At 46.4% G+C, this 15,150-nt stretch overlaps 1 protein-coding gene across 2 annotated transcripts in view; it reads right to left on the bottom strand.

Annotated features, from left to right (window-relative positions):
- Positions 1-8,375: 8,375 nt before the first annotated feature.
- The window catches only part of RPN2 (ribophorin II), a 50,074-nt gene continuing 43,299 nt past the window's right edge, over positions 8,376-15,150 (bottom strand). Inside the window, exons 15-17 of one of the 2 annotated variants that reach the window (XM_069548535.1) lie at positions 15,005-15,080; positions 12,988-13,117; positions 8,376-8,695 (exon numbers count right to left, since the gene is read on the bottom strand). In XM_069548535.1, coding sequence (XP_069404636.1) covers positions 8,683-8,695; positions 12,988-13,117; positions 15,005-15,080 — 219 coding nt within the window. In that variant the 3' untranslated portion in view covers positions 8,376-8,682. Of the gene's footprint in view, positions 8,696-9,192; positions 11,508-12,987; positions 13,118-15,004; positions 15,081-15,150 lie in introns of those variants that run through there. The other variant, XM_069548534.1, reaches the window with a different exon arrangement.

The raw sequence follows: 15,150 nt of genomic DNA, 5'->3' as shown, positions 1-15,150 counted from the left end.
AAAACCCAACACAAAGGCCCCTAGGCATGAGTGTGGAGGGAGGAGGCACAGAAGGCCGGTGTGGCTAGCCAGAGCACAGCGAGGCTGAGAGTGGAGGAAGGGAGGCCAAGAGGGAGCAGGAGGCCAGCTCATGGGGAGGTCCTTGGAGGCCACGGGAAGGACTGAAAGGATCTCACTCTCAGCGAGATGGGGGCCACCGCAGAGTTTAAGCAGAAGAGTGACATGATCCGACTTGCATTTACTGCCACTCTGAGAAAGGGTCAAATGCTGGCTACATTCTTAGGGTAGAACTCATTTGCTGATGGATAAGGTATGGGAACTGGAGAGGAGTTAAGAATAATTCCAAAGTTTGAGGCCTGAGCAGCTGGAAGTATGGAATTGCCATTTAGGAGCTTTGGAGGTTGGCGGGAGAATTCGGAGTTGGGGTTTAGACATGTTGAGTCTGAGCTGCCCTTTAAAGGCCCCAGTAGGGGGGCTGAGTAGGCACCTGGGTGTGCAGGTCTGGAGCCAGGAGAGAGGTCTGGATAGCTGTCACCTTTTAGGTGGTCTGTAAAGTCAGGAGATTAAAAAAAAGTTTTTTAAAATTTTTTAACAAGAACCTACTATACAGCACATGGAACTCTGTTCAAAATTATATGACAGCCTGGATGGATGGGGAGTTTAGGGCAGAATGGAAACATGTACATGTATGGCTGAGCCCCTTTGCTGTTCACCTGAAACTATCACAACACTGTTAATAGACTACAATTCAATACATAATAAAAAGTTAAAAAAAAAAAGGAAAATAATACGAACAATAGTATATATGTATAATTGAATCACTTTGCTGTACAGCAGAAATTAACACAACATTGTAAATCAACTACACTTTAATAAAATTGTTTTAAAATTTAATTTAAATTTTAAAAATTAATTTTTTTAATTTAAAAAAATAAAAATAACTTTTTTTTAAAAAAGAGAATTCCCTGGAAGTCCAATGATTAGGGCTCAGTGCTTTCACTGCTGGGGCCCCAGGTTCAATCCCTAGTTGGGGAACTAAGATCTCATAAGCTGTGTGATGCAGCCTAAAAAAAAATAAAGTCAGGAGAGTGAGTTAGATCACCAAGAAAGAAGAACAGAATAGCAGAGTGCAAGGACTACCCCAGGGTACTCCGTATTTAAAGGCTGGAGGAAAGATGAGGAACCAGCAAAGGAGACTGAGAAAGAAAAAGCAGAAAAACTACAAGAGAGAAATTCCAGAAAGCAGTTCAAGAAGAGAGTGATGGACTATACCAAATGCCGCTGATGGGTCATCAGCTGAGAACTGAACATAAAAACGATCGTGGAAGCCAATGATGACCTTGGCAAGAACAAACTGGGTGCAGGGTGGAGGCAAAAGTCTGACTCTAGTGGGTTCAAGAGAAAATAGTCGGAGAGGGATCAGATCCGGAGAGTAGAGATCTGGCTGTACAGTATGGTGACCACTGAACGTGGCTGCTGAACACAAAATGTGGCTAATACCAACTGAGATGTGCTTTACATGGATTTCAAAGACAATATGAAAAAAGAATATCAAATGTCTCATTCGTGTTTATTGATTACCTATTAAAATAATATATCTGATAAGTTTGGTTAAAATAAAATATATTAAACTTGATTTCACCTATTTCCTTCTTACCTTTTTATTGTGGTTACTAGACAATTTCAAATCACCTCTGGAACTTGGAAGCCTGGTACGCTGCATGCAGTCCATGGGGTCGCAGAGAGTGGGACACGACTCAGCAACTTAATAAGAGCAAATGGCACTCACACTATATTTCTGTTGGATGGCACTGGCAGAGTCAATTCTTTTAAGAAATTTTGCTATTAATATAAAGAGAAGCAGAGAGTTGAAGTCATTGTCCAGAGTTACTTTTGTCAGTGATTACCCAACTTTTTCTTTTCATGAACCATTTTACTTGGGCATATCCCCGCACATCGCCTCTTAGAAGAATAGGTGAACTTGGGACTTCCTGGTGGTCCAGTGGCTAAGACTCCATGCTTCCAATGCAGGGGGCCCGGGTCTGATCCCTGATCAGAGAACTAGATCCTGGCATGCTGCAAACAAGAGTTCATATGCTGCACATCCTGCAACTAAGACCCCACATCCCGCAACTAAGACTCAGCGCTACTAAATAACTACATTTTTTTTTTTTTAAAGAATCTGTGCTTTCATTGCAGGGGCCACAGATTCCATCTCTGGTCGAGGAACTAGGATCCTGCATGCCCCAAGGCACACATGGCCAAAAAAATAAATAAATATAAATAAAATGTAAAAATAATGATAAATAAAAATTTTTTAAAGTAAAAAGTCTAGATGATGGGATGTGTGTTTTGATTAAAAGCATGAAAATGTTCACAGCATCTTAGAGTTGATGGGGACTTGGAGGTGAGCAATCTCCTCTCTGTCCTTTTCTGGCCTGATACACACAGTGCGGGACCCCTGGGCCCGTCTCCCACACCGGGACCGTAAAGCCAGCTTGCGGTTTCACAGTGTTCAGACCACCTGCTCTCCCCAGTTTACCCTCCAAGAAAGACTGTGAAGCGTGGGAACGGCTCCACAGGGAGCCCGGGTGGCTCCACGGAGCAGACAATACCCACAATGGGGAACAAAAGACCCCTCCGGAGGAGAAGGCTGGCCTCTGAGGGCCGCAGTCCACTTCAACCAAGCTGAGCTAGCCACCGAGAACCCGCCAGGGGAGCAGAACCAAGGAGGCGGCTGCTGAATGGTGTCCAGCCTGACCCCCCTCCATCCCCCAGACCCACCTGCTCATCTCTTTCCTCCGCCTGTCCCCACAAAAGCAAAGACTGAGGGCTCTCTCAACTTCCAATTAGTTTTTCAAATGAAATAATGACCGCTGGGGCCCGCTGCTACTTGTGGGTTTCGAGGTGAATGCCGTTATAAAGGAAAAGACTGTGATGGCCACAAATCCGGTGCTTTATCTCCATTAACTACCACACTAATGGCGGCTTAAAGGACTTAACCCCTGCCCACAGAGGGGCTGGGAGCTTCCCGTTCCCTTAGGGTCCCACTTAAGATGAAGTACTATTTTATTATTATTTTTTGTCCTACAGCATGCTCTGATCAAAGGAGGATTTGTTTCTTATGATAATCCCCTATGTTTGCATTAAAACTCACAAAGAGGTTCTCATCCATTGCTTCATGGGCTCCCTACCACAGCCCTAGGGGGAGGGCAGAGCAGAGGTACGAGGTCAGGTCCTATAGCTCTTAGGTGTCAAAGCTGGGAACTGACTCCTGATTACAGGACAGTGCCCTTGTGTTGTTCCAAGATGCCAGGCCCCTCAGGAAATGCTGGGGAAGCAAGTGAATTCAACCAACCAACAAAGAAACAAAAGAAATGTAGGACCTAGTACAAACTGCTTACTCAAGTTCAGTTCAGTTCAGTCCACACAGGAAATAACAACGGTAATGTCTATACTAATCTGAGCAACCTCTGAGTCAGTGTCAGACGCTCTGGTGTGTGTTTTGGATGTGACCTCATTTAATCCTTATAAAGCCCTCAGAGGTGTTATCTCATTTTTTACTGATGGGAAACTAAGGCCCAGTGGGGTGAAGAAAGGTCAGTTGGATACTGACCTGCTGTGCCGACTACTCTTGGAAGGCCAGGTCCAGGCACTATTGTAATGTCAAATGAAAGACAGAGCTGCATAGCAGTTGAAGTGGTAAAAACAGATTTTATTCAAGACTATTTCAATAGTGGGAAAGAAACCTCATATAGAAGTGGGCTCAATTCTGAATACAGTGTGGTCTACTGGGAACTGGTAGTCAAGGAGCAGGGTGGGGATCAGTGGGGATCGGTGGAAACTTACTAAGAGGATACCTCAGGGGTAAGGGGATTCTGGCTGAAGACAAACCAGGGAGATGAGACATCACCTGGGAGATGGTGGAGGGTGAGGATTCTGATCATATATCAGCATGATCAGACATGGAGGTGGGAGGGTCTGGTTAAACTGCTTAGTAAGATTCTTGCTAAAACAAGAACTTAAAAAAAAAGGCACAGATAGGTGAAGGAGAAATTCAGGAGCCTGGCTAAAGTTTGATCAAGCAAAGAATCTTTGCCAGTGGTGAATAATTTGAGCAACAAATCTGGTGTATGTCATAAGCCGTAGTAAAGAGTTAGGCCAGTTCTCAACTGCAGTCTGCCCAGAGCCATCCCTAGGCTACAAGCAAGTAGACTCTCCCCTGCAGCCTTCAAGAGGCTTCTCCCAGTGGGTAGGAAAAGGAGGACAGCATAAGAGGCATTTCTGCCACTGCTGCTGCTGCTGCTAAGTCGCTTCAGTCGTGTCCGACTCTGCCACCCCATAGACGGCAGCCCACCAAGCTCTGCCGTCCCTGGGATTCTCCAGGCAAGAACACTGGAGAGGGTTGCCATTTCCTTCTCCAATGCATGAAAGTGAAAAGTGAAAGGGAAGTCGCTCAGTCATGCCTGACTCTTAGCGACCCCATGGACTGCAGCCTACCAGGCTCCTCTATCCATGGGATTTTCCAGGCAAGAGTACGGAGCGGGGGGCCACTGCCTTCTCCTTCTGCCTCTGCTACATCCCAGCATAAAATTCAACTTCCCTAAACTTGCAGTTGGTCCTAAAATAAAATCTATCCTCTTTACCACAGCCCTTAAAAGCTGTATTCGGAACTTCCCTGATGGTCCAGTGGTTAAGACACGGGTTTGATCCCTAGTCCGGGAAGATTCCACAAGCTGTGGGGTAACTAAGTCTATACACCGCAACTACTAAGACCAAGCTCTAGAGCCCACGTACCAAAACTACTGAAGCCCATGCACCTAGAGGCCGTGCTCCACAACAAGAGAAGCCTATGCACCGCAAGGAAGAGTAGCCCCCACTCCCTGCAACTAGAGGAAGACTGCGAGCAGCAACAAAGACCAAGTGCAACCAAAAGTGAATTTTAAAAAATTCCATATGTATGTATTTGTGTTTCCCTAACTTACTTCTCTCTGTATAATAGGCTCCAATTTCATCCACCTCACCAATATACAAGGCAGCAAAATGTGGTTCAGCTGGTAAAAAATCTGCCTGCAATGTGAGTGATTTGGATTCGATCCCTGGGTTGGGAAGATCCCCTGGAGAAGGGGAAGGCTACCCACTCTAGCATTCTGGCCTGGAGAATTTCATGGACTGTATAGTCCGTGGGGTGGCAAAGAGTCAGATACAACTGAGTGACTTTCACTTTCACTTCACTTTCAAAAGAGACACAGATGTAAAGAACAGACTTCTGGACTCTGCGGGAGAAGGTGAGGGTAGGATGATTTGAGAGAATAGCATCAGAACATGTATATTACCACACGTAAAACAGATGACCAGTTCAAGTTCAATGCATGAAGCAGGGCACTGAAGGCCGGTGCCCTGGGACAACCCAGAGGGACAGGGTGGGGTGGGAAGGGGGAGGGGGGTTCCGGATGGGGGAACACATGTACACCTGTGGCTGACTCATGTCGATGTATGGCAAAAGCCATCAAAGTATTGTAATTATCCTCCAATTAAAATAAATCAATTTTTAAAAAACCCTGAATTTGTTCTAACTCCCAAGGATACTCTCCTCCTTGCTAACTCTGCCGTTTACACTGCCCTGCTTTCAGAGCCTTCGCATAGGTTGCTTCTCTGCCTAGAATGTTCTTCCCCAGCTCTGCAGACTGCTCCTTTCCTTTCATTGTCAGCTTAGTCTTCCCAACCCCTCTAGATAAAAACTCCTTTTCAGATTTGGGCTCGTTCTGCTCCCTTTCCCCTGTCCCCTCTGGGATATAAGTGAACTGAGGGCAGAGAAGGCATCCATCTTGCTCACTGCCACAGCTCAACCAAGCCCAGAACCCGGCACGTAGCAGATGTCTGCTATGCTTTTTTTAGTTATTTATTTATTGATGGCTATGCCGGGTGTTTGTTACTGCACACGGGCTTTCTCTCGTTGCAGGGAGCAGGGGCTACTCTCTAGCTGCAGTGAGCAAATTTCTCGTTGCAGGGGCTTCTCTTGTTGCAAAGCACAGACTCTAGGGGTGGTGAGCTTCAGTAGCTGTGGTACGCCAGCTTACCTGCTCCACCTGCAATGGAGGATGGAGCATGTTGGATCTTCCTAGACCAGGGGTTGAACCATTGTCCCCTGCACTGCCTAGCAGGCTCCCAATCATTGAGTCACCAGGGAAGTTCCTCTGCTGTGCTTTACTCTCCAGCCCCTCTGGCTCTGCAGACCAGCCCTGAACCAGTCATGGCAACCCTGAACCCTGCCAGCCCCTTTTCCAGACAGTTGTTTCCTTACCTCCTCCCCTCCATCCACTATATTTCTGTTCTCAGGCCCTACTGCCCTGGCTCTACACCTCTGTCCAGCAGGCTTCAATCAGCATCTTCCAGAACGGTACACGTCTGGTTTCAGTGTGAAACTCCCAGGTGGGTGGGCTCTCCTGCTTTCCCCTCTTCCCCACCACTCTGAGCTGTTGAGGTCCCAGCATCCCTAAGTAGGGACGGACACTAGGAGACACCCCTTGGACAGCAAGGAGACCCAACCAGTCCATCCTAAAGGAAATCAGTCCTGAATATTCATTGGAAGGACTGATGCTGAAGCTGAAGCTCCAATACTTTGGCCACCTGATGCAAAGAACTGACTCATCTGAAAAGACCCTGATGCTGGGAAAGGTAAGAGGGCAAGAGAAGGGGACAACAGATGGTTGGATGGCATCACTGATTCAAGGGACATGAGTCTGAGCAAACTCCAGCAGATAGTGAAGGACATGGAAGCCTTGCGTGCTGCACTCCATGGGGTCGCAGAGTTGGACACAATTGAATGACGGAACAACAGCGTGGGAAACCAACATCACTTTTTCCCATCAGAGTGGGTCTCCAAGTCATACGTCTGCAGCAGCCAGGCAGGTGCCAATCCCATGAGGTTGGTGGGAGGAACAGGACCAGGGTAGGTCGAACTGACACCATTTGGGGCCGGGATGGGGTGGGGTGGGACTATGGCTGGCTGGAGAGTGCAGGCCCCACTCAAAGGCAAGAGCTATTCAGCTTCAGCTGATGGTTGCCATTCAGAAATCAGGCCCAATGTTGCCAGCTCTGATTTTCTTTTTCCAGAGAATCCTAAATGCTAGACCTGGATTTTTATATGAATTTTCTCAATTTGTGAATGTTAGCAACTGACTCAATTAAAAAAGAAATTATGAATCAAATGAAACATGGGTCACCGGTTTGCAACCTCTGGGAAAGGTGAAGTCACTTTTCCATCTTAGAGGCAGTCCTGTAATTGCCCATATGGGCCTCTCCCCTGCAGAATCCCATTCAGAACTAGCCCAGAGTTTCCGAATCGCCTTTCCTCTCTCCCCAATCAAAATTCCCATTCCTTCACTGTAGTGAAGTCCAGCTAAGTTGGAAAGCAATCTGATTAAAACCATTTCTCCCCCGACGCCAAAGTCAGTAAATACTCTGAGGATTACCTGTATTTCAAAAGTCACCGTTTATTATGCTATTTATTCAGGCTGTGCCGAGTCTTCGCTGCAGCTCGCAGACTTCTCCAGCTGCAATGCACGGGCTCAGAAATTGCAGTGCTCGGGCTTAGCTGTGGTAATGTGGGCTCTTAGTTCCCTGACCAGGGATCGAACCCGGGCCCCCTGTACTGCGAGTGCAGAGTCCCAACCACTGGACCACTAGGGAAGTCTATTATTTTCAGTTAATGGAAGTAAAGGCAATGAGTCCAAGTGTGTAACTATGGGCCAGTTTGGACAGATGCCAAGTACTAGGCCCAGATTTCAGATGCATGAAACTCCTTCAGTCATCCAAGAAGGTACTGTCATTATCTTTTACAGAAGGAAAAAAAAGGAAACTTAGTGACATTAAGCCACTTGCCCAAAGTCCTTCACCCTGTGGTGAAGTAGGCTTGCCCAACACTGAAGTTTGCACACTTGGAATACACAGTTCAGTATTACTTTCCTAGGTGATACCATATGACCTCTGTGCAACGGTGGTCCTGGGCACAACTCCAAAGGGGTATTTCCAAGATGCATGTGTCCGTCTCAGCACCTAAGATGGCTCATGGGCTCATCCTTAAGATATTCCCTTCCCTTCCCCACTGCATGCCAAGACCAAACTTTCCAGAAGGCAAAAGCAGAGGGGCCTTCAGATATCAGCAGGGCATAGCTGATACCCAGTGCGGGACATGAAGAAAGGATGCTGGCTTTTCCAGGCAATCCTCAGTTCTGTTAGGAAAACAGGACCAATGTCAAAGGTCCTGGAGAATCACCCCGCCATCATGTCAAGCATACTTTCCAACTAAGGCCTCAAGTCATGTGTCCTGGAGACCCCACCAGACCCAAAGTACCAAAAAACCCTCTCAGGTCTTTGTTCCTGTTACTCTCTTTATTCCGTTAACAGGTTAATTACAGATTTCAACTTGTCAATGCAACAAGTGGGTAAGTTGGAATATTCACAGCATCTTGCTAGGGCACCATGCCAAAGAAACAGGGTATCTGGGTACCTGCTCTGTGCTGGGGATACAGAAAAACAAGCAAAAGTATAGCCACAATTTTGACTTTCTTCTTTTTAAATAAAGGGGTTTTTCATTCCTCTTTTCAAACTGTGAATTGTCCTTAACTCCTTTTATCAATATTCACTTCAGCTTTCAGAACTTCCTTCCTTTTTCTGGAACTAATGTGCTGTTCTGAAAGAAAATGGAGACAAACACAAAATTATCGACGGTTCCAACTCACTGTTGCAGCTAACTTGGTGACAACAGAGAAACCAAGGTCCTCTCCCACCATGAGGTCCCATTTGTAAGGGGATAATCATTCCTCTCTTAGTCCTACTCATTTACTTCCCATCTCATTTCATGAAAAATGAAAAGACAGCTCAAACTAAAGCTGATGACATCTTAAACAATGAAACACACCTGATGATACCTAAGTAAGCGTGATAAGTGAAAACACAAGAAGAGGTAATTAATTCCAGGCACACCTCTCACAGTGTAAGGCCAAATGGACAGTGTACACTTCAACTAGATGAAGGGTTAAAAGAATGCTCATCTTCAACTTCCCAGACTCACATGGCCCTCATGTAGCTTGGAGACGATATCCCGACCTCTTGGTATAGAAATCTGCACCATATTCCTGCCATGTGGTCACGTTCTTGTCAATGATCAGACTGGATGTCTAAGCTTCACGAAAAAAATTAAATCTAAATCTCATTTAATCTCTTTAGCCTCCCCCAGACTTCAAGAAGTGACAGGGCAACACAAGAAGGAAAATGATAATCTGGACAGAATCTGTGCGATCAGAGGGTGACAGCACCCAGGAGGTGATCGGGACGGTTCTGGTGAGCAGAGGAGAGGGGCTCACACACACGCTCTCCTCACAAGCAGCTGTCCCCAGTGGTGAGGGCTGATGCGAGGACAAGGAGGTCTTGCAGAATGGCATGCTCCAAACCCAATAACCAACAGCCCCAAGGGGCATACACGCACAGGCGTGGAACTCATCCCGAGTGCCCCTAATTCTGTGCTAACGCTCCAAGGTTCCCAGGTACATCAACATGTGTGTGTCCCAGGAATCCCTGGCGGTACAGTGGATAGGACTCCTCACTTTCACCACAGGGGGCCTGGGTTCAATCCCTGGTCAGGGAACTAAGATCCTACAAGCCACATGGTTCAGCCAAAAGGTAAGTGTGTGCTCTGAAATATTTATGCAGAGAGGACAGTATAATTATGAAATAAGAACAGGTGAAAGGGTGGTGACCCACAAGCCTCCACTGTGGCTAAGAAGATAGTCCTTTGTTATGCCTGATCAAATCGATACCTGTCCTCAGATCAAAAACGCTTGGCTACCAGGGACTCTCCAATAAAAGACAAGGGCCCGACATCAGAAGTCCCAGATGTCCAAATGATCAAGCGACCTTCCTCTTTCTCAGGCAGTACAGTTTGGGGGTAGTAGGGTGGGGGGTTGACTATCTAAAAATCAAGAAAAACAAACCTAATCCAGTTAGTCTGAAAGAATTAAAGAGCTCAATATGCAGGACTAGTTCCGAAAGCAAATCTCAAACAGAGCAACTATAATTCAGGACAAAACCAAATGGGTAATGCTGAGGAATGGGGCAGGAGGGGCAGGGAGGGACAGACCACAAAGGGACATGGATGAAAGCTTGCTAGAGGGTGGAAATAAGTTTGTACCTTGTTTGAGATAGTGTTTACTACAAGATTGTCTTCGTTTTTCAAGATTCACAGAATTATACACTAAAAATGGGGTGAATTTTACTGTATATGAATTAATACTGAAAAAAAATCAAAATGTGGTTGCTTTCTATGTTGAGAATGAAATGGTTCAGCTTCTGTTCACACATCAGTGCAAAGGCTCTACATTGTATGCTCTTGTGAATTTCTCCTGTTTCCACAGGAGTGAAAATTAGATGGCTCCATTGCTTTGGCAGGGAAAGCCATCTCCATGGCAAAGGACAAAGGGGAACATGACCTGAAAACTCAAATACCTCCCCTCTCTTTGTTCTAGTTCAGGGGTCAACACATTGTGCAGCAGGGGCCAAATAAAGCCCACCCCCGTTTCTGTAAATAATGTCTCATTGGAACATGGCCACGCTGGTTTGCTTACGTGGACCGGGCTGTCCTCACGCTATGGTGGCAGAGTTCAGCAGTTGTAACAGAGACTGCATGGCCTACAAAGCCTAAACTACTACCTGGCTCTTTCTAGAAAACTCCTGCCAATCCCTGGACTACAGGAGCTGATCAGTGAAGCATCAGACATTCTTCTTCCCTCCTTTCACCTTGCCTCCACTCCATCCTCATTCTAGGACCTGACAAGATGGAGTACAGGTGGTACTTCACTGGGCATTTTGGTCATGCAAGGAGCACCCCGAACCATATCCTGAGCTCTAGGAACGTGAGTTTGGATGCTGGCTTTGATCTGTGGCCATCAGTCTTCATAATTTAGTGTCTTACCAAACCCCACTGTTTGGCCCAACCAGAGGATACTACTACAAAAAGGCCTAGAGCGTGACCAGGTGTGCCGGGATTTTCCATGGGACTATCATGTAACGAATTTAGATGTCCCGAGTAGGGGGTGGGAGGGGTCCCCTTTAAGAAGTCCTAAAGTTAAATCAGTCTTTTCCTCAACTCTGCTCTCCTATGAACACAGAGGGGCTGTGTCTATGAAGCACCTGTGGAACACAAGTGAGGAGGAAGCCTTACAGTCAAAGCCAGGTCCAGGCTGCTCTGCTGCCAAGTTACCACCAGCTAGGCTAACTCAGGGGGCTTTGGCTTTTGCCCTGGTCCAGGAGGTGGGGAAATGGCCTCAGAATTCAGCCCTGGGGTAGGGTGGGATGGGGAGGAAGAAGTGCGCTGAAAATAGGGAAGTAACTGACATGCATGGACATGGGCAAGATGGACAAGGGGCCCTGCTCCTGGGTTGAGTGCCCCTCATCTTTACCGTAGTGTCCTATATTTTGCCAATCTACTGCTCTGCTCTGCAGCGATCCTGCCAAAGGAAAGAGGGTTTGAGAGTCAAGAAAGGACAGTAAGAAGAGAAATAAGCTGAGGAAAGAAATGGCAAACAACCAACCAAGAGAGTTTCTGTTAATGTCACCGCTTTCCCCAGGGGCAGAGCCTGATTCTAGAACTCGTGAAGACAGCAGCAGACAGCTGCAACTTTCTATATAGGATGGAGGGGGCGTGAGAACCATGGTCTTCCTCCCCAGATAATGTACTTGATTTTATCTGTATTAGGAACTCCTGCTGAGTGGGATCTAAATCAAATGGTTTCCACTCCCATCTCCCCTCAATCTTGTTCATCTTGTGTGAGCAACTCCCAGAAAAGAGAGAGCTCAGCCGAGGACAGCCTTTTGGCTCCCCGGGGCCTAGACAGGCTGCTCTGAGAGAACAGGGCTCTGCTGAGAGAAAACAGCTGAGTCCCTGGTTCTCTCTCAGATGCAGCACAGAGCTGCTGGAGGGGCTGAAAAATGAGCCAGCTGCCACTGCTGGTGCTCTGGGAAGCCCCAGCGGAATGTGGGCGACCCCGGGAGAGGCAGGGAGCACCCTGGGCCGGTATCCCTGGGGAGGCCCTCAGAACACTCACAATGGATACCTGGGCAGGAAGGAGACATGTGGCTCTCCCACCCGTATGGCTCTGAGAAAGCTGCTCTGTTGATCTGCCCAACTTAACCAGCAGCTGCACTGAGGGTACATTAAGGGTACTAAGCTACACTCTTCTAGCAAGAGTCCTGGAGAGAACGCAGGGCACGTCTGAAAATGTTAACTTCCAAAGGTGAAAGCAATTCTGACCTTTTCTTATTGACCTTTACATGGTTTAAATCACCCAAGTTCTAATAAAGTCAAATCAATGAGAAACACCAATGTGACATTTAAATTTACTTCTAATCCAGGTTTGAAAGTCAAGCTGCCAGGCAGCTGCCATCACTTTTTGCCCTGACTCTTTGTGTGAACCGAAGCTGTCTGGTTCTCGGGGACATGATGTGGGCCCCTGAGCGGTGCTCCCTGCCAGGGGCCTCTGCCCGATGCTGTTTCTTGTGGGGGAAGAGAATGGACCTCATGCTTAGGGGGAAAAGCTCTGGGAGGCTGTTGGGGTTACAGAGGAGTCCCTCCCTGGGGTATGGGAGAGGCGTGGAGAAGGATTCTCTGTGGCGGCAGAGGAGAAAACAGTTACACTGCTAGCACTTTAACCACAATCTTCTGCCACCTGTCCTGATCCACTTTAATCTTCACGAAGCAATTATTTTCTTCTCTCATTCTAATGTGTCAGGGCATAAACTGTTGTGGTTTTAATATATTGAAAACTTATCATCACAACTGATTTAAAAGGCTTCCGTTTCAGGCTGGACTGAGGTGTCACAATGGCCCCTCAGGATATGAATCTTTTCACCACTCTAAGAGCTGGGTGGACAGAGCTGACAAAAATATTTCTAAACCACTCTGGGCCCCTGACTTGCCCCCAGCCTTACCTCTTGATTGCCTGCTGCGCCAGCATCCGATTGCCAGCCAGAAACGTCACACTGCCCAAGATGGCCAGGTACTTCAGGGTCTGGAACATGTTGAGTTGCGTCCAATAGACATACATGAGCCCCAGCATAGCTACAAGGACAGGCGTCATGAGAACCAATTGAATCAAATAGTGACATTGCCCAGGGCAGAAGACAACTAGAAGCCAGTAATTGTGGAGCCCGAAAAGGTTTGTATTTATAGACCACCTGGTTTTATTCCTTTCCTCTGATGCCAGAAAACATGTAACTCAATATACTTGTTTCTCAGTCTTGGTTACCAAGAAATCCGGAGGTAAGAACCAGATCTCAGTGATCTGGTTCCACGTTTTTGCATCTCTGTTCTTAAATGACGGTTTTGTATTTGTTTTTTAAAATTACTGTCAGATTATATTGGGTTGGCCAAAAAGTTCATTCGGATTTTTTTGGTACCATCATCTAGAAAACCGCCAATGAACTTTTTGGCCAACCTAATAATTGGCCAAATAATTCAGCTATTGGCCTAATAATTCAGCAGGTTTTTCAAATTCTGAATGAAAGCCCTCAGAATTAAAGAAATAAATCCTTTTCCTTTTTAATAAAAGTGAGAAATAGAAAAAAAATTAAGGCTAATTTGCCATTGAGACTAGGAAGGAAGCAAGGAGGGCAGCAGGAGGGTTTAGTCCAAAGGGCTCAGGCCCAGGGACTTCCCTGGTGGTCCAGTGGTTAGGATGTCACCTCCCAATGCAGGTGGAGCAGGTTTGATTCCTGATGAGGCAGCTAGGATCCCACATGGCTCATGGCCGAAAGACCAATACATAAACAATGCAAGCAGTGTTGCAACACATTCAATAAAGACTTTAAAAATGGTCTGTATTAAAAAAAAGGGAAATATTACCCAAAAAAATCAGCTCAGGTCTGGGCACTGAGAACCCTGGGTTCTGACCCAGCCTCTGCCCTTCACAGCCGCTTAATTTGTCTGAGCTGAAACTCTCTCACCCGTCAAACCAGGATCGTAACTCCTGCCCTGGTCACCCCCATCAGGGTTGTGATGAGTCAAATGAGGGAATGTGCACAAAAGATACTCTGGCACAAAAAGTCATGGCTCTAAACAAATTTATATTCAGGTTTTGTTCTCCCTGACCCGGGAGGGCTATCACTCAAATTCAGTTACTGGGCTGGAGAGAAAGGTCATCCTGTCAATTTTGCCCAGAAGGATGATGGATGAACTACAGCAGAGGTTCTTAGCCATTTTTGAGGTCACGGACCATTGTCAGAATTTTGATCAAAGAGACAGACTCTCTCTTTCCCCAGGAAAACAGAGATACACATTTGCCTAGTTTCAAGGGGTTCATTTGTGGATCCCTAAGGAATCTGAACACTACAGAAACGTAGATGGCTCCTACAGAAGTCAAAGGAATCAGAAGAGAATATTGAGGTCCTGGTGAAATGCAGGGGCCACCAATCCAATAGTGTCGGAAAGTTTCTGAAACACTTAACTAATTTGTGAATTTACTGTCTTGTAATGTTTAGGTCCTAAGTTCTCTAGAGGACAAAGCAGGACAGCGTGTTTGATTGTGGAAGGGACTGTTTTCTATTACTGTCCGGACACAGCCACCAGCAAATGTGAAGATCAATATGGTGGGGGAAGATAATCTTTGGAAACTGCATTAATGCTCTCCATCCAGGAAGATGGCTCAACGTAAAGATGCGATAAGTGAGTAATCTCTGGAAATGAACAGAGCTATTAACTGAGGGTAAAATGGTCTGCCAATGGCAGCCTCATACAATGAAACCCGATATAATGACAGCTGTTCTAAGCTGATGGGCCAAACAGGTTTATCATCATATTAACTGTTGTAAAAGGCCAGGAGGAAGAGGGAAATGTTATGCTATTAAGTCATTATAGTTAATAGGTTGTGGGTCTACTTAACAGGGTTTTTGCGTGGGCAGGCGAAATGTCAAAGGAGGTTAAATGGAATTAGCAGCCTGGGGCGCTTACCAGCATGTCCCAGGTGAAAGACAATCGTGCTGGGAGCAAAAGTGAAGTTGGAGACATTGGCACCAATCCGGATCCACTGAAAGATGGGGAGAAACAAATTAAGAAGACATTAGAATTTGAAACGGAGGCAACCCACACTGTGCCAT

The sequence above is a fragment of the Ovis canadensis genome, chromosome 13 (assembly GCF_042477335.2).
Source record: "Ovis canadensis isolate MfBH-ARS-UI-01 breed Bighorn chromosome 13, ARS-UI_OviCan_v2, whole genome shotgun sequence".
Taxonomy (NCBI): Eukaryota; Metazoa; Chordata; class Mammalia; order Artiodactyla; family Bovidae; genus Ovis; species Ovis canadensis.
Note: the sequence above shows the minus strand (reverse complement) of the source record. Positions and strands in the feature narration are given on the sequence as shown.